This window comes from Panthera onca, chromosome A3, assembly GCF_046562875.1.
Source record: "Panthera onca isolate mPanOnc1 chromosome A3, mPanOnc1 haplotype 2, whole genome shotgun sequence".
Lineage (NCBI taxonomy): Eukaryota > Metazoa > Chordata > Mammalia > Carnivora > Felidae > Panthera > Panthera onca.
The window spans coordinates 125,083,123-125,102,230 of record NC_138341.1 but is presented as its reverse complement, the minus strand read 5'-3'; the positions used below and the strand labels follow the sequence as shown (position 1 = coordinate 125,102,230).

The following is a 19,108-nucleotide window of genomic DNA, read 5'->3' as shown; positions in this document are numbered from 1 at the left end:
ATTTAGAGATGGAGGGAGGGGGGGAGGAGCAGAGAAACAGGGAGACAGAGAATCCCAAGCAGGCTCTGCACCATCAATGCGGAGCCTGACGTGAGGCTTGAACTTATGAACCATGAGATCATGACCTAAGCCAAAACCAAGAGTTGCATGCTTAACCAAATGAACCACCCAGGTGCCCCAAAAGGAATTTTAAATAATAATAATGGTGATACTACTAAACAAATAAAAACACTTGTTCGAAACACAGTGCTGAGCATATTACACTTAAATCATTTTATGCTCATAATGACTTGACAAAGAGGTATTCAAATTACCCCCCAAAGAGGGGAGAAAAGTTCTCAGGGATTCAGAATAGGAAACCTTTACACATCTGTGCACTAGAGAGAGCCAGGGGGATTGTGATGCAGGAAAGACCTGTCCGTGAATCTTTGTCCTTCTTAATTTTTTACTGCTGTGTCCCTCTCACCTTCATGTACTTGTTGAAGACAGTCTGGATCTCCTCATTGATGCTAGGCTGGAGAACAGCTCGGAGGAGGTCCATGGAGATAGCAGGATCTGTGAAACTGCATTCAGGAGGGAGACATAGTTAGGGATTACGTCCCAAACATATCTTTCCTGGTCTACCCAGACAATTATTGACACAAACTCTTTTATTTATTAAAAAAAAATTTTTTTTAATGTTTATTTATTTCTGAGACAGAGCATGAGTGAGGGAGGGGCAGAGAGAGAGGGAGACACAGAATCAGAAGCAGGCTCCAGGCTCTGAGCTGTCAGTGCAGAGCCTGACGCGGGGCTCGAACCCACGAACCATGAAATCATGACCTGAGCTGAAGTTGGACGCTCAACTGACTGAGCCACCCAGGTGCCCCTATGTTTATTTATTCTTGAGACAGAGACAGAGCATGAACAGGGGAGGGGCAGAGAGAGAGGGAGACACAGAATCCGAAATAGGCTCCAGGCTCTGAGCTGTCAGCACAGAGCCTGACGTGGGGCTCGAACCCACGAACCATGAGATCATGACCTGAGCTGAAGTCGAACGCTCAACCAACTGAGCCACCCAGGCGCCCCTGACACAAACTCCTTTAATGAGAATAATAGATAGCTTCTACTGAAAACAAGCTATGTGCCCAGATGTAGTATGCACTACATAGATGTATGGCTTTATTCCATTTTCATAATAACCTGTGAAATGAGCATTACTTTTCTAAAAAAATTATTTTTTTAATTTACACCCAAGTTAGTTAGCGTATAGTGCAACAATGATTTCAGGAGTAGGTTCCTTAATGCCCCTTACCCATTTAGCCCATCCCCCTTCCCACAACCCCTCCAGCAACCCTGTTTGCTCTCTGTATTTAAGAGTCTCTTATGTTTTGTCCCCCTTCCTGTTTTTATATTATTTTTGCTTCCCTTCCCTTATTTTCATGTTTTGTATCTTAAATTCCTCATATGATATTTCTTCCTCTGACTAATTTCACTTAGCATAATACCCTCTAGTTCCATCCACGTAGTTGCAAAAGATTTCATTCTTTTTTATTGCTGAGTAATACTCCATTGTGTGTGTGTATGTGTATGTGTATATATATATATATATATATATATATATATATATACTGCATCTTCTTTATCCATTTATCCATCGATGGATATTTGAGCTCTTTCCATACTTTGGCTATTGTTGATAGTGCTGCTATAAACATTGGGGTGCATGTGCCCCTTCGAAAAAGCACACCTGTATCCCTTGGATAAATGCCTAGTAGTGCAATTGCTGGGTCATGGGGTAGTTCTATTTTTAATTTTTTGAGGAACCTCCATACTGTTTTCCAGAGTGGCGGCACCAGTTTGCATTCCCACCAGTAGTGCAAAAGAGATCCTCTTTCTCTGCATCCTTGCCAACATCTGTTGTTGCCTGAGTTGTTAATGTTAGCCATTCTGACAAGTGTGAGGTGGTATCTCATTGTGGTTTTGATTTGTATTTGCCTGATGATGAGTGATGTGGAGCATTTTTTCATGTGTCGATTGGCCATCTGGATGTCTTCTTTGGAGAAGACATTCATGTCTTTTGCCCATGAAATGAGCATTCTTCTTCTTTTTTTTTAAATGTTTTATTTATTTTTGACAGAGAGAGACAGAGCATGAGCGGGGGAGGGGCAGAGAGAGAGGGAGACACAGAATCTGAAGCAGGCTCCAGGCTCTGAGCTGTCAGCACAGAGCCTGATGCAGGGCTCGAACTCACAGACCGCAAGATCATGACCTGAGCCCAAGTCGGACGCTCAACCTACTAAGCCACCCAGGCGCCCCGAATGAGCATTATTCTTAAAGTGTTTTATGAAATACAAAATCTGTATGCTTTAACAAATAGTTTTAGTGAACATCCATTTAATCACTACCCAAGTCAAGAAATATAAGCCACATCCTATAGGCCTATCTTGTACTCTCTCCCTTCACGGAGATAAATACTACTAGCCCCCCTTTTTTCTGAACCTCCATGCTATTCTTTCTTTTTAGCAGTATATTCATTAAATTTTTTAATGTTTATTTATTTTTGAGAGAGAGAGAGAGAGAGAGAGTAAGTAGGGGACGGGCAGAGAGAGAGGCACAGAATCCAAAGCAAGCTCTACGCTCCGAGCTGTCAGCACAGAGCCCAATGAGGGGCTGGAACCCATGAACTATGAGATCATGACCTGAGCCGAAGTTGGACGCTTAACCGACTGGGCCACCCAGGCGTCCCTCTGGATCTCTTTATAGCCCTCAACCACAGAGCCAGTGAGTGTTAGGGATCTTAGGCACGGTTGAATCCATGACTACCCCTCATTTGGTACATCAGTTCAGAGGAGACAATGATTCAACCAAGGTCACACAGAGTTACAGAATCTTAGTCTCCTCTTTCTTAGTCCAGTGCCCTTTCCAATGGCTCATTATCTCTTCTCAGCTCGGTGCAGTGGGGACCCCAAAGGTGCCATCCAAGCCAATGCCTGGGAGGTAAATACGCAAGACCAGCCTTACCTTGTCGTCATCTGTGAGCGGCGGCCCCTTCGCTGCACCTGCCGGTGCTTTATCATTATGTTCCAAGGGTTCTGTGGGGACCAAGGGAACGGGTGTCACTGAGGTCCATGACACTGGGGTGGAGGGTGGAGATGAACTTAAACGTAAACATCCCCGCTTCTCTGGGACGGGGTTGGCGGGAGGGCAGCGGTTGAAAGGCCCTGCCCGGGAGGGAGGAGGAACTGAAGAAAAGTTTCCTGCCTCCAAAGGTCCCAACCCCACCTTTTCTGGAACGGCAGGAGGAAGGTAACCAGTGTTTACCGAGGGGCTACTCTGGGGCAGGTGGTGTGCTGGGCGCTTTCCTCGTACTTACACCCCATCCCCACAACTTTATGAGGCAGGCACTAATCATCTCCATTTTACAGAAGAGGAAACTGGAGCTCAGGGGTTGGCAGGACTTGCTCACGTCACCTAGCGAGGAAGGCGGCACCAGAATTTGAATCCAGGTCGTTGGACTGCGAAAACGCCAACTCCCTGGGCAGCAGCACCAGCCGCCGCGTTCTCTCACCCGCGGGCCAGGGTCCCGGGAGCCCGAGGCCCAGCCGGCCCGAGCCCAGGCCCAGCCCCGGCCTCCCCGGGGGCGCCCTCACCGTGAGAACCAGCTGCCCCGCTGCGCCCGCGTCGCCCAGGTCGGGGCCGCCCCGCTCTGCCCCGCTGGGTCCCCGCGGCTGCTCGGCGTCGCCAGTGGCCCCCATGGCTCCCCCGGCCCCCACAACTTCAGACCGACTCTACCACCGGCCGGAAAGTGGCCTCGTGACGTCATTGCAGCGCGCTGTTCGCCGGCCCGGAAGCGCGCCGCGGGGAGCTGCGGCGTTTCCATGGGAACCAAACGGCCGCGACTCGCCAGGGTCTGAGACGCCTACAGGCGTTGAGTGCGCGGTCGCCGGGGCTGCGTCCGGGGCGGGGCCGCGCGTCCCGTGTGGGCTGTGGGTGTTTGGTCCCGGAACGCTCCCCGTTGGGTCAAGGCCGGTGGAGAAGTGTGGGGCAGGAGGAGGGCAGCAGGCTCCCTGGGCTGGGGTTGGGGAGCGGAGGGGAGCACAGCGGCGCCTACCGTCCAGTCTTTGAAAGCCGTAGAATTTAATATGCCTCGTACTCATCCCCCCGGAATGGAGGGAGTGGGCCTACTACGGGGACCCGATAACCCAACAAGAGGGGCTCTGGCCCGTGCCGTCCCAAACGCTTACCCACCGGGGCCCTCCAGGCCTAGACGCCAGGGGCTGCCTCTAGCATCTGAAGGCATCATAATGAAGGTTGAGTCTTGGGCCGTGGACTCCCCAAGCCCCAGGGAGCTGGGCTTCTATCCCCAGAGGGGTGATTCTGGGATGGGCAGGGGATGCAAGGGCTTAACAGCTATGGAGCTCCTCTTAGCTCTGGCTTAGAGGTAAGAGGTCCGTGAAGAGAACTGGATCGATTTATGGGTGGTAGAGAAAGTTCCTTTTACCAGGTCACAATATGGGGGAGTAAAAAGTACACGAGTTTTACATGTAGAAAGATCTGAGTTCCAATTCAATATGATATGGTGATTAACAACATTGACTATGCAATTGGGCTGCCTACCTTTGGTCTACTACTAACTGACCCACGTTTCTTTCTGTGCCTCAGTTTTTCCATCTGTAGAGTGGGGATAATAGTACCTAACCTATAAGATTGCAGTGAGGATTAACTACATGCAGTTAATTCATGTAGAGCACTTAGAACTGTGGCGCAAGTAAACCCTCAGGCAATGTCCTCTATTGTTACTATTAGTAAATTCTGGTAGCCACTACTTACTAGCTTAATGACCTTGGGCATTCTTTCTCAACCCCTCTGAATCACCTTTCTTACCTCTGCAAGATTATTGTGAGGATTAAAATGAATAATACACACAAAGCAGATGTTAGGTCGTCAACAAATGTTAATTATCTCCATGCTCCCACATCAGCCTTAAAACGATGAGGCAACTATATGGCACCAAACTCTGGCTCTATTAAGGAGATTTTTACTTTGGGCCTTGAATTTCCTCTGCCCTTTAACCTTACTGGGATAAGCAGCGTCAGATGAACAGGAGCCACAGTACATTTTATTAGCTTTGGTTATTATTAAGTCGTGTCTCTGGTCCTTCCCTCTGTCACTTTGGCTGCGGCTGGGTCCTTCCAGAGGCTCCTTTATCTAGTGGCCCTCCCTACATTTCCCCAGCTACTGAACAGGTTCCTCATCATTGTCCAGGGATGTTGTGTGTATTGCATTACAGAGTCTGATCACCATCATCACATGTGCCTTTTGGGAGTGCCAGGAATTTTCCCACACACCAGCGACCAGTCACTTTTCTTTTTGTCAGGAGAAGACATCCTGGGGGATATTGCACAAGGGGAGACTTTGGGGCTGGGTTTGGGCCAGTCTCCTAGTCCTGCCCTTCCTTTGGTTGATGCTCTGGGCAACGTGTATACCTCCGGCCTGGACTAAGTGCTCATCTCACTTCTCAGCATCATCGTCATGTTGAGCTGCCTTTTCCTCCTGAAGGCACTTCTTGCTCTTGGGTCCCTGATATCCTGGGTGGCTTCTGGAGAGCATGGTGAGCTATTACTTGGATTCCTTGGCTGACAGTAATAGAAAGTGACTAAGGAGAAATTATCCCCTGCCTCTTTTTGAAGTGAGAGTCCTTATTTGTGGAAATGGTGATCCCTGTAGGACAGGACTGGATGTGTAGATTCTCAGGACAGCCAGGGTAGGTCTTCCTGGCTCGGAGGTAGGACTTCCAGTCTGGCTTACTAGAGGTTCTAGGTTTTCCCTAGGGCTCCTTAAATGGGAACAAGATCACCCCAACCTTTCCCTCTCTTTATCCACAAAGTGGCTGGTTGTTTAGTAGTGGTGGGCGTGTCTCACTGGTTGTGTGGGGGGAGGAGAAAGTGGTTGCAGAGATATTGGATAGGAATGTTTGCAGAGCCTGAAAAATCCTTGAAGTGCACTTGGCTTTCATTCCCTGTTTCTTGAGGCTCAGCCAGTTGCCCTAATCTCGCGTGCTATCTTTTGCAGTGAAAGAAGGAGAATGCCCTCCTAATAAGAACCTATGCAAAGAGCTGTGCTGGGGGGACGAATCATGTCCGGCTGGGCAGAAGTGCTGCAGCAACGGCTGTGGTCGGGTCTGCCGAGGAGGCATTCTGAAGGGTATGTTGGCTGGACGGGCAAAATCCAGGTGTGCTTTCTGACCTTGCCTCTGGGCTAGAAAGACCTGGAGAGCTTCCCACCTCCTAGATTGCTCTCTCTCTTTTTTTTAATGTTTATTTTAGTTTATTTATTTATTTTTTTTGCTCTAAAGCATTTTATTAGAATCCTTTTGACAAGACCAAGTATTTGATTACAATGAAGCAAAGTGGTCTGAATGATATTTAAATATCTCAAAATTTCTATGCAGTTTTTTTTCTCAAGTTCAAAGCTGCTCACAGGTTAATGCAAGACAGTTAGATGAAGTTCCTAGGATTTGCTCAACACCAAATAAGACACATCCTCTCGTTAGCAAAATCCATAGGAGCCAGGGAGAAAGGACATGGCTCTTCACTCCTCATTGCAGCCCAAAGATTCAAGTGGCAGGAGCCACTATCTAGGCGACCCAGAAGTCTCAACAGCACTTCTCCAAGAGGCTAAGTTCCCAACTTCAGCCCTTCAGTCACCAGATTAGACACTGATCTGTGAAAGGGCACTGTCCCAAGTAGGCTTCTAGAATAATCATGCTAGAAAAGTAAAAAGACAACCATTGAGAAGCACAAGCAAATTTAAAGGCCCTCCTGTTGGCCCCTTCTCAGACCCAAGCGTCCAGTTCTCCAAATGAGTCAGAACTTTAATGTTTATTTTTGAGAGAGAGAGCATACGTGTGTGCAAGCTGGGGAGGGGCAAAGAGAGAGGGAGACACTCTGAAGCAGGCAGAGCAAAGCCAGATATGGGGCTTGAACCCACGAACTGCGAGATCATGACCTGAGCGAAAGTCAGACGCTCAACCAACTGAGCCACTCAGGTGCCCCTGGATTGGTTCTTGAGATCTAGCTTGCTTGCAGACCCTCCTCCCCCTTTTGGGGCCTCTAATCACTCAGTTCCCAGTTCTTTGTCTTTCATCAGGAAAGAACACATAACAGATGATCTCTGTCTTTTATTATTATTTTATTTATTTATTTTTACTTTTTTAATGTTTATTTATTTTTGAGAAAGAGAGACGCAGAGCATGAGCAGGGGAGGGGCAGAGAGAGAGACACAGAAACTGAAGCAGGCTCCAGACTCTGAGCTGTCAGCACAGAGCCCAATATGGGGTTTGAACCCACGAACCGTGAGATCATGCCCTGAGCCAAAGTCAGGCACTTAACTGACTGAGCCACCCAGGCACCCCTATTGTTATTATTTTAATGTTTATTTATTTATTGAGAGAGAGAGAGAGAGAGAGAGAGAGAGAGAGAGAGAGAGAATGAGTGCGGGAAGGGCAGAGAGAGAGAATCCTAAGCAGGCTCTGTGCGGTTGGTGCAGAGCCCAATGCGGGGCTCGAACCCACAAACTGTGAGATCATAACCTGAGCCAAAATCAAGAGTCAGATGCTTAGCTGACTGAGCCACCCAGGTGCCCCTCTGTCTTTTATTTGAACTTGGTGTTCCTGTGAAGACTGGAGGGCAAAGTTGTGCAGGGAAGCCTGTTAAAGCCTGTTAAAAGCCTGTTAAAGGAGGGAGGGTAGCTCAGTTGGTTGAGTGTCTGACTTTGGCTCAGGCCATGATCTTGCAGTCCGTGGGTTCGAGCCCCATGTCAGGCTCTGTGCTGACAGCTTGGAGCCTGGAGCCTGCTTCGGATTCTGTGTCTCCCTCTCCCTCTCTCTCTCTCTTTTTTTTAAAAAAAAAAAATTTTTTTTTAACGTTTATTTATTTTTGAGACAGAGAGAGACAGAGCATGAACAGGGGAGGGTCAGAGAGAGGGAGACACAGAATCTGAAACAGGCTCCAGGCTCTGACCGTCAGCACAGAGCCCGACACGGGGCTCGAACTCATGGACCGTGAGATCGTGACCTGAGCCGAAGTCGGCCGCCTAACCGACTGAGCCACCCAGGCGCCCCTCCCTCTCTCTCTCTGCACCTCCCCTGCTCACATTCTGTCTCCCTCTCTCTCTCTTAAAAAATAAAATGAACATTAAAAAAAAAAAAGGTAGCGATCAAAAGAGTAGACCCCAGAGCCAAGCAGGCTTTCCGTGCCTCAGGTAAAGCTTTACACTTGATCTTAGCCAAAAGGCCGAGAAGTGATTGCCTTAGGTAAGCTTTAAACAGCTCTTTGTAAGTGTTAAGCTTTTAAGCCTCAATTTTCTCATGTGTAAAATGGGGATAATTGTTGTGAGGATCAAATGAGAGGTTCCTGGCACAGGTAAACTCAGTAAACCTTATAGTAAATGTGAGCTGTTATCACTGTCTCTGCTCTAGCACCAGAGCTGAGAGTCCTAAAGAAGCTCAGGGCTTCCTTGCTTTGATTTTCCCTTTTGCTACACCCGTGGGTGCCACCGGGCACCATTATCTCTCTCTCTCTCTCTCTCTCTTTTTTGAGTGTGTGGCTGTCTCTCTTTTTTGCTACAGGGAGGAAAGGAGATTGTCCCAGGGCTGTTCGGAAACAATCCTGTTTCCAAAGGTGCGTCACTGATGAGACTTGTCCGGGTAGAAAGAAATGCTGCGCGTTTGGCTGCAACAAGAGCTGTGTGGTCCCAGTGTCTCAACCAAAGCTGGGTAAGAAACACTACCTCGGGCCCCATGGGCTCTTTGGGGGCCTACTTGTTTCTTTCTCAAATAAGCCCATACCATCTTATTGCTGGTTTCACTTTACTTTGAAAGACAATAATTAAGTGCCTGCCATGTTCTGAGAACCTTTCTAAAAAAAGATAGACAAAGGCTTACCAGCCGTGATGATCTGTGGTATGTGGTCCAGGCAGGCAGAGGAGGCTGCCAGAATGGAAATCTTGGCGTGTCCTTATTGGCAGGCAGATTTGAAAGCTCTTGGCTAATTCTCAATGCCCCTTGTCAGTTGCAGTCTTCTCTATTCTTAGCTCGAGAATCTGCAGGGAGACAGCAAGATAGAATCTTGGTACCTATGCAAGGCAGCAAGCTTTTCCCTGCTCACTTGCTTCTGAGGCCTTATGTCCCCTCTGTCCGCACCTAGGTAGGCCATCTCCTACTGGAAATGTGCCCTGTTTTATTCTGGTTCTGGTAGAGAGGTGTTTGAAAGAGATTTCTCCTACCTTTTGCAGGATTCTCATGCCCCAAATTCTCCATTTACACATTATGTCTTCACCAATTATTTGTTGAATGTTTATTGTTTCCTAGATCTAGCATGGGCTCCGGGTATATTGTGGTTAACAAAGGGGCTTCCATCCCAGCCTTCTTGGAGCTCATGGTCTGGTGCGGGAGAAAGAGGTTTCCCAAATGAGCAGGTGAACATACACTTTCCAACTGTGAGAAGGATATGGAGGAAAACTAATGGGTGCTGAGAGATAGAAAGAGGGGGTGCTGGCTTTGGACTGGGTGGTCAAGGAAGGCCTGTCTGGGGCAGTGATATTTCACCTGGAGTTGAGGTTAGCCAGGCGAAGGGTGTGATGAGCATCCCAGGAGCTTTGCCACATTAGAGAAATCGAAAGAAAGCTGGTACGGTTGGAGTAGAGACAGGGAGGGACCGGATGCTTCTTGCTGAGGATGGAGTCCAGTCAGACCAGGGGGTTGGCAGTGGGGACACAGGAAAGGTGACACAGTGGAGAGAATTTGGCGGTCAGGAGGTGGAAGTGACAGAACTTTCTGCTCGATTGCTTGCCTCCTCCTTCATTCCCTGAGAGGCCCTCCCCTGCCCTCCGCCCCCGCCAAAGGTATTAGGAATTGACGATGTGTCTGTCTCCTGTGTCTAGCCCCTTCTCATTTCTCTCTTGTTTCCAGATTTTTATGATTAATTTTGCTTGTTTGTGCTTCCAAATATATTTTATCATACTGTCTATCACTCCCCTCCTCCAATACAGAGGCTATTTTTATTGGAGAGGTGTTAGATGTATACATTAATTTAGGGACAGCTGATATTTTTATGTTGAATCTTTGTCTTCCCACTGTCCAAGTGTATTTGGTGTGTTTCAGGGTATTTTATAGTTTTAAAATACTGTTTGATAGGGTAATGCCCAAGATACTTTATTATCTTCTTTGTTGTCTTAAATGGGGTCTTACATCATTCCTCCCATTAGGTTTTCTGAAGAAACTGGAACCTTTCTCGCCTCTGAGCGCATGTGGCAGAATATTACAGTAGAAAAGAGTAGGTTTTGGTTGTCAGAGAGCCGGGTTCAAACCTGAAGGCTCACCAGTTACTGGCCAGCGTGTCCCTGGTCAAGTGTCTTCTGCTTCCCTGAGCCTCAGTTCCCTTCTCTATAAAATGGAAAGAATAAGCCTCGGAGGTTGTTGCAATGATTCAAAGTATGTAAGGTGTTTAGTATACATTACACATTAGCTTCCTTCCTCTCGCCTACTAAGGTGGGCTTCATCAGGAGTACAGTTTCTAACCAACTCCTTTTGTCGCGAATCAGGATTGCTTTCTCCTCCCCTGATCACTCCCTCTCTGAGACCCTGAAACTCCACAACATGTGACAATCTCTTTCCTTCTGGCCAAACCTCCCCAGGCGGTGGGCCCCTTCCCTGTAACCCAGTGGGGCTGTGTCTGGCTTAGGCAGATCTTTTGGGCGCCCTGCCCATAAAAGAGAATAGAGGGTTGTACTCCTTGCCAGGACTCTTGAGGCCCAGCTCTGGAAACAGAGCCTGGGAATCTGTGTTAGGCGGGTCACTCCCTGCCAGCCGGTAGGGCCCAGCACAATCTTCCCAGTGTGTGAAGCTGATGGCTGAATTACGGGGGCCGAGGGTGAGGCTGGCACCCAGGCAAGGCACTTTGTGAGCTGCTCTGGGGCCTGGCCAGCCCTGATGGGGATTCCTCTTCCCTTCGAGCCAGGCGGGCTGCAGTAGTGATCCCCCTAAAGATCTCCCAGAGTGCATTGGCCGAGTGGGGTTCCTAGACTGGCCGGAAGCTATCCTGGTTGCTGTGTCCATAGTTAATGACTTTTCTATAGCTTCAGTCCTGCACTGGCCCACTCACCCAATGGGACTGGTTGCTATACTCAAGGTCACAGGAAGCCGTCTGTCTTGGGCTCTGGGTGGTTCCTGCTTTCCCTCAGTTCTGACATTGCCAGAGGTTTACCATCGTCAGTGCTGGTCTGTTTGGTACAGTGGAGGGACAGTCAAGCCTCCAGAGGGCTCAGGGCAGACTCTGGGACCTGCTCCCCTCAGGCAGTTCTCGTCTGCACCTGCATCTGAGTCTTGGCTTCTCTGCTTGCTTTGTGGCCTTGGGCAAGTCCTTTCATCTCTCTGAACCTCACCTTTGTCATCTGTAAAAGTGGAGATGAGGAAGTTTACCTCAAAGTGTGATAATGTAGTGTCTTAGTCCTTTGGGCTGCGCTAACAGAGTGTCACGGGCTGAGTAGCTTATAAATAACAGCAATTAATTTCTTATGATTCTGGGGGCTGAGAAGTCCAAGATTAAGGTGCCAGCGTAGTCAGTGTCTGGTGTGGGCCAGCTTCCCGGTTCACACACTGCTGTGTTTTCACCGTGACCTCACATGGCGGAAGGGCAATACGGGCATCATCCCATTCATGGGGGCTCCCCTCTCCTGACCTCATCACCTCCCGAAGGCCCCATCTCCTAAAACCATCACATTGCGGGTTAGATTTCAAGATACGAATTTTAGGGGAATACGAACATTCAGTCTGTATCATACAGTTTGGAAGAAATGTATTTAAAAAGCCGGAACAAAACCTACCAAATAATGCTTAACAGCTCAGACTGTGATACCAGTGCCTCCCTGTTCAGCTTTCCACCTGTCTGAAGTCTGGCCTGTTTGCTCACTCACTTATTTGCTCACTGGAAGTGTGGAAGTGTGGAAGGAGAGTCCTGGTCCAGTTTTCATTAAAAAAAATTATTTTATTTTTTAGACAAAGCATGCACATGGGCAGGGGAGGGGCAGAGGGAGGGAGGGAGGGAGGGAGGGAGGGAGAGAGAGAGAGAGAGAGAGAGAGAAAGAATCCTAAGCAGGTTCCATGCTCAGAGCACAGCCTGATGGGGAACTCCATCCTACGACCCTGGGATCATGACTTGAGCTAAAATTGAGTCGGATGCTCAACCAACTGAGCCACTCAGATGTCCCCGGTTTTCATTTTAAAATCACCACCCTGCTGGCGTGTGAAGAATGGATGGATGGGGGCAAATGTAGCAGATGGCAGGCCAGTTAAGAGGCCGTTGTGGCAGGCTGGGGGGGAGGTGAGCACGGTTTAGACCAGGGTGGTGACGGTGTGGACGTGGGAAACTGGCAGGCTTGGAGTACTTTTCAAGGTCGAGTTGACAGGTGAAGAAGTAAGTGGATGTGGGTGCTGAGGCAGAGGAAGTGTCAAGAACAGTGCTTAGGTGTGTGGCTGGAATAAGTTGAGTGATGGGAGCACTTGGGGAGGAAGAGGTATTGGAGCAAAGATTCAGATTATGGTCTAAGAGTTGTCTCCTTTGGATCCCTCACGGTCCCCTCTCTCACACCATGAAACTTGATCACTCCTCATCACCTGTGGCCACTGTTTTGCTTATTACAACATGTGTAGTATATCCTTTGGACAGATGGGTGGCATGGGCTCCCTGTGTGCTTGGATGACCTTTTCCTGAAACCTCACTGCTGGTTGTTGAGAAAAGAGTTAATGTAGCAGGCCTGAGATTGATGTTCTTAGAAAGGCCTGCCTGTAACATTGGCCCTGGCTGGCTTCTGGGAAGTTAGATTTTTGAGAGTGTTCCTACCACCGTAACTGGTAAGAGTCGTATCTGCTAGGCAGAGAGTGCCCCGTAAAAACCCTGAGTCTCTCGTGAGCATTCCTGGGAGACAACACTTCACATGTGTTTTCATGTGTCATGTGATTCCACCGGAAGAAGACTCTTGGTGCCTGGTTTCTTCTGGGCTTTGCCTCATGCACCTTTTCCCTTAGATGATTTTGCTTTGTATCCTTCTGCTGTAATAAATCATGGCCATGAGTCCAACTGTACTCTGAGTCTTTTTTTTTTTTCAACGTTTTTTTTTTTTTTTTTTTTTTTTTTTAATTTTGGGACAGAGAGAGACAGAGCATGAACGGGGGAGGGTCAGAGAGAGAGGGAGACACAGAATCGGAAACAGGCTCCAGGCTCCGAGCCATCAGCCCAGAGCCTGACGCGGGGCTCGAACTCACGGACCACGAGATCGTGACCTGGCTGAAGTCGGACGCCCAACCGACTGCGCCACCCAGGCGCCCCTGTACTCTGAGTCTTGTGAATCCTAGCAAATCACCCAGCCTAGGAGTTGTCTTTGAGACTCCCAACACACTGGTTTATTGATACATTTTCCTAATCCCTAAAACTCTCTACCACTAGGTCTTCTCTTTTGTCAGAATTGAGCTAAGCAAGTCCTAGCTCTTATTGATTCATTTTTGGGTAATCCTCGTGGAAAGTAGGGAGTCATAGTGATGTGGTTTAAAGGGCACCGGATCTAGTGTCAGGGCTGGGAATTTGGGACCCAATTCTGCCACCATTGACCTCAGGCCAATCCTGCCCCCTCTTCCTGGATGTCTGTCTGTCTGTTTGCAAGAGAAGTAGGTTTGATAGCTCTGAGGGCCTGTCTTGGCTTAAGAAGTTTTGAGGTTTTACTTTTCTGCCAGCACCTGGAGTCCTTCCCTCGGATATAGTGGAAGGTTGGAGCTGGGGCAGCAGTAAAGCCTATGTCCGAGTATTTCCTGGCTTTCATATTTTTATTCCACTTTTTTTTTGGTGATAGCTTGGGGTCTTGGGATAGAGACATATTTGCAGGGTGGGGATGACCATTCCCATCCTGACTCTCTTCCCTATTTCTCATCCTGGTTCCTGGTAAGATAACTGTGAGGTGCCTAGAAACCATGCGGTATGAGGAACTGAGCTTACCTAGTCTGGGAAAGCTGAGATGGTGAAGGGCAGAGGATCCTATCTAAGGGGATGGCACAAGCCATGTTTTCCTCAGGTCTCTGGGGATAGGACAAGGGCCAATGGATAGAACTTCTAGAAAGCCAGATTTCAGTTGAGTATAAAGTACAAGGATGGGATAGTCCGGCTTGGAGGTCGTGACACCCCTTTCCAGTGTTTGAGCTGAGAGTAGGGAATTATTGGTAGGGATTTAGGCATCAGACATGGGGGCCCATGCTGGGCCCTGGTCAAAGGGCATATGTTCTGACCCTCAGGGCTTTAGCCTGTTCCCCAAGAGTCCATTCAATGCTTCTGGTATTTGACAAAACCCCAGGGACCTCAAGGAAGCCTGTCGTGGAAGAGAGTAGAGGTTTGGTCTCAATGCCTGGTCCCGGGGATGAGGGCAGAAAGTGCAGAGTGCTCCTGGCATTGGTCACTTTGGGGCCAAGCTCAGCAAAGTGGTGAAATCTGGGAAGGGTGCTGCTCAGTATAATTCCGTGAGGAGTTATGTTGCTAGGTTTTTCTCACCAGGAAGATTGTTTTTATGCCCAGCCTTCTTAACTGTGGATGAAAGGCTTTGTTCTTTGTTAAATAGATTTTTAGTGTTTGTCAAACAGGAGGGGAGGTGTGGAGGGGTACATCGGCAGTTACAGTGGCCATATTTTCTGGATAAAAAATCAGGTTTGAAGGGCGCCTGGACGGCTCAGTTGGTTAAGTGTCTGACTTCGGCTCAGGTCATGATCTCACAGTTTGTGGGTTCGAGTCCCCACATCAGGCTCTGTGCTGACAGCTCGGAAACTGGAGCCTGCTTTGGAGTCTGTGTCTCCCTCTCTCTCTGTCCCCTCCCCGCTTGTGCTCTCTCTCTCTCTCTCTCTCTCTCTCTCAAAAATGAATAAAATTTTTTAAAAATCAGGTTTGATGTGATGTGCCATTGGCCTAGAATCTTTGAAAGGGGGGCTGTTCAGGAAAATCCTGGGATGCAGGGTTATTAGACCTTGATTGTTCAGCTGCACGTGTTCTTGGAGTCCAGCACTTGCTTTTTCCATCATGGCAGACTTCCCGGCAGCCATATGCATTTGTACTCACATGTTCTTACTCAAAGGTCCTGGGCCGGTCCTGCTTTGGTTTTCTACAATGCTTTTAATTGCCTGCCACTTCTTTTCTCCATTTCAAAAACTTGAAACAAACACTGGGATGAATGAATCATGGTGAATCAGTTTGTTTTGGGTGTGACTTCTTAGGGAGTGCCTGCTCCAGAGGACCTGGCCTGGTGCCTGCGTGTTTTAAGGATGGTGTAGTAGAAAGAGTGCTTCCTTGCAAACCAAGAGGCTGAGTTGCATCCTGCTTTGCCGCTGACTCACTCTGTAGTTCTGGGCAAACCCCTTCACTTCTCTGAGCGTCATTATCTTCCTAGGGGTGGTGAAGGGGCGCATCAGGGATGTTTGGCTGTGTGCAACAGAAAATTAACGGAGTCGGTATGACATTTTTCTCATATAGCGAAAGGTCCTGAAGTAGGTACCAGGACTGGTGTGGTGGCTCCTTGATGCTAACAAGGATGAGGTTATTTTTTTCTTTCTCCTTTGCCTTCCTTGTCTTTGTCCTCATTAGTTGCCTCACGGTTGAGAAAAGACGGCTCTTCCTCCCTGTGTTATGTCTGTCTTTGCACTGGAAGAAAGAGAAGCCAGGGGGCAGTTTGAAAGGAGCATTACCTGGGTCGGGAATGCAGAATTTTCCCAGCTTATGTCTTCATTTCTGGTCCTTCTAGTTACCAGGTAATATGGGGAAGCAACTCACTGTAGCTGGCTGGGCTCATTGACTCTGCATGAACCTGTGGCTTTATTAGCAAGTGTTTCTGTTGTCCATGGCTGCATAACAAACACTTCCTGAACTTAGTGGCTTCAAATCCCAGCAATTGACTCTTTCTCACAGCCGTGTGGGTTGGCTGAGCTTAGTTCTCATAACCTATATGGTGCAGCCATGTCACTCATGAAGCTGCCTGCAGCTGGGAGCTCAGCGGGGAACTTGACGGTGGCTGGGATGTTCAGGATGCCTCTCTTCATGCCTCTCTTTGGGGCATCTCATCATTCTGCAGTGGAGCCCAAGCTGCTTCACAGCATAGCGGCTGGTTTCCAAGGAGGCGGTGGTGGGGGGGGGATTGTTTTAAGAGGATGAGCCCCAGTATGCAAGTGCTTACCACGCCTCTGCCTGCATCACACTTGCTGGTGTCCTGTTGGTCAAAGCAAGTCCCTTACAGCCCAGCCCAGAGATAGTATGGGAGGTGTGGCTCACTGGGGGCCACCACCTACCACAGGAAGGAGGGACGGAGAGTGACTGTGGGGCTGGCAATAGGTACGTTTGCCACAGTGGGTTAGACCTCAGCAGTGTTTCCCAGACGGCGAATCTTGAGATCAGTTTAGTAGTTGACGGCCAGCATTAAAAAAAAGAAGAAATAGACTATAGAGTATATACATGTGTGTACATAAATATATACGTTTGAGGCATGCATACGGATTAACATACACAATGAAAGATGTATTTTGCACTCAAGAGTCACAGTGAAAATAACCAGAAACACTGGGCTTGAACACCTCTGAGCCCCAATGCTATGATTCTATGGCAGAGCCTGGAGGTGAATGTCCGGCTGACCCCCTTCCGTGTAAGGAGCTGTGTGATGGGGACGTATCCTGCCCCCAGGGGCTTAAATGCTGTAGCACCGGCTGTGGCCACTCCTGCCGTGGAGACATTAAGGGAGGTATGTTGGCTCCTTGGGGAACAAGTCCTGAGTTCCAGAGTGGGATGGGGAGGGAGCCATCTCTGGCCTTCCTGTCTTTCCCTTTCTGGAGGGTGGGGGGTGGTGAGAGTTCTCATGCTTCCTGTCCTCCTAGCCCCCCAGTCCAAAGCAACCCCTCTTTCTAGGGCCCAGGGGCCCATGTTGGCATTGAAAGAACTGGGGGAAGGCAGTGTGGGTTAGTAGGAAGGGTCCTGAGGCCGGAAGATGGGCAGTGTGGCTTCTGGGCTTCATTCTGCTGCCGACTGGCTCTGTGACCTCAGGGAAGCAAACTCCTTTCATTGAGCCAGTTTCTTCGTTTGTAAAGTGAGGGAGTTGCCCAAGATCAGGATTTTCTGACTGATTTCTTAGCAGCATGTATGCAACAGAGAAAAGCATTGCTGCTCTGATTTCTTTGTTTCTTCAATATATTTTAAAAAACAAATACATCTTTTTGAATGCTCCTTTTGTACCAGACTGTAGAACTCCATTAAAAAATTTTTCTTTAAGTTTATTTATTTTGAGAGAGAGAGAGAGAGAGAGAGCGCGTGCACGAGTGCACAAGTTGGGGAAGAGCAGAGAGAGAGGGAGAGAGAGAGAATTCCAAGCAGGCTCTGCCCCGACAGTGCAGAGCCTGAAGTGAGCTTGATCTCACGACCACGAGATCATGACCTGAGCTGACATCAAGAGTCAGATGCTTAACTGACTGAAGCACCCACGTGGCCCTGTAGAACTCCATTTCAGAATCACTGGCTCAGATGTTGTTTTTAGACAACATGTGGATTCCCTGGCAGGGTTCAAGGTTCTGAAGACAGATTCTCTTCCTTACGTAGCTTAGAGTTTATCAGGGAAGGTAGACGGATCAGGCATCGTAATAAATTCTGATGAAAGGCACACAAAGCAGGGCACCAAACCTTGTCTGGCAGACAAGGCCTCCCTGAAGAAGTAACACTATAAGGCCCAGGTGTGGGGGAGAGAGTGGTGGTCTTGACAGACTCCAATCAGCCCCGCCCACAGAGCCGTCAAGCCCCGAGGGACCACCATAGGGAAATCTGAGATGCCAGTTGAAAACTATTGGTCCAGATGCTCTCTTGGGGACCTACCTATTCTCAGAGGCTGTAGCTTCCTGGTTTCTCAGCCAGATGTTTGGTTAAGATCTAGTTACAGTCAGGGATGGATTCATCTGGAGCCTCTGAGTCTCAGTGCCAGTCAGAATGTGGAGTCTATGGAGTCGACTGTCCTGTCTCTTTACCTGTGCCTGTTTATCTCGCAGGGCGGAGTGGTGATTGTCCAAATATTTTGGTGGGCTTGTGCATTGTCAGTTGCATGACGGATGAGAACTGCCAGGCCGGGGAAAAGTGCTGCAAGTCAGGCTGCGGCCGCTTCTGTGTCCCACCAATTCTGCGAGCCAAACTGGCCACAAACCCCAGCTGGACCCTCAGGTCTGATTCTGAATTAGGTGAGTACAGCCTGTCATCGCTGAAAACAGCCAACTTAACTGCTAGGTGCCGAGCACTGGCTTAGGTGCCGGGCAGGGGGCTTCAGAAGGTCGAGACAAAGTTCTTGCCCTGCAGAGGCTAGTTGGGAGAAAAAGGTCATGTGTCACAGATAAGAATCCTTGAATAGACGAGCTGGGGCTTCTAGGCTCTCTGTGTGGGAGTGGCTCCTTAGGAAGGTCTTTCTGCCAGAAGTGGGATCTGATCTGGGTCCTAAAGGCTAGGTGGGCTGTGACAGAGGGAGAATAGCACAGAGTACACGCTGGACAGCGAGTCTGGTGGTTAGCAGGCACAGAGGGTGGAATACGTGTGACATGTTTGGGGAACTGGGTGGGGGTGGGGCAAGTGTGGGTGAAGGAACAGCTGGGCTGCTTTCATGCCAGGAGATATGAGGTTGGTATCTGAAGGAGTAGAGTCTTCACCACCAGTTTGGACTGGATTATCTGGGAAGTAGGGCACCATTCGAGGCTTTGGGGAGCAACGTATGCCATGCTTCTCTAGCGTGTAGAAGGGAAACCTCTCTAGGGTAGAGGGGAGCTGGAGCCAGGAGGGCACAGTTATGACCTGATGTTTCTTCTTTTTGCAGAGACCCGGGTGTCCTAGCTGTCCTGAGCTGCTACAGGGGGCTTGTTCTGGCTGCCAGGAGAGGGAGATATCCTGGGGCTGTGACCCTCCGGGGGGCTCTCATTGCCCTCCCTGCTCTGCTTCTGTTCCTGCTGCTGCCCTGACCGTGGGAATATAGCCGTGGATTTGGGCAATGGTGTTCGGTGCTGCTTGTCCCCAGTAAAGGCTCATGCTGA

At 48.9% G+C, this 19,108-nt stretch overlaps 2 protein-coding genes across 2 annotated transcripts in view; one reads left to right on the top strand and one right to left on the bottom strand.

Annotated features, from left to right (window-relative positions):
- The window catches only part of DNTTIP1 (deoxynucleotidyltransferase terminal interacting protein 1), a 26,941-nt gene extending 23,200 nt beyond the window's left edge, over positions 1 to 3,741 (bottom strand). The window contains exons 1-3 of the mRNA XM_060619387.2: positions 3,633 to 3,741; positions 3,004 to 3,074; positions 467 to 563 (exon numbers count right to left, since the gene is read on the bottom strand). Coding sequence (XP_060475370.1) covers positions 467 to 563; positions 3,004 to 3,074; positions 3,633 to 3,737 — 273 coding nt within the window. The 5' untranslated portion in view covers positions 3,738 to 3,741. The remainder of the gene's footprint in view (positions 1 to 466; positions 564 to 3,003; positions 3,075 to 3,632) is intronic.
- On the top strand, positions 3,736 to 19,108 carry WFDC3 (WAP four-disulfide core domain 3). Its single transcript, XM_060619401.3, has 7 exons — positions 3,736 to 3,968; positions 5,505 to 5,593; positions 6,055 to 6,186; positions 8,612 to 8,758; positions 16,666 to 16,797; positions 18,086 to 18,271; positions 18,895 to 19,108. The coding sequence occupies exons 1-7, from the start codon at positions 3,736 to 3,738 to the stop codon at positions 18,909 to 18,911; spliced, it is 936 nt and encodes a 311-aa protein (XP_060475384.2). The 3' UTR covers positions 18,912 to 19,108.

Coding starts and splice junctions, on each gene's coding strand:
- WFDC3 (XM_060619401.3), top strand. CDS start 3,736: ATGGCTCCCCCGGCCCCCACAACTTCAGACCGACTCTACCACCGGCCG. Junction 3,969..5,504: donor CCGCGCGTCCCGTGTGGGCT/GTGGGTGTTTGG, acceptor CTCACTTCTCAG/CATCATCGTCATGTTGAGCT. Junction 5,594..6,054: donor GGTGGCTTCTGGAGAGCATG/GTGAGCTATTAC, acceptor TATCTTTTGCAG/TGAAAGAAGGAGAATGCCCT.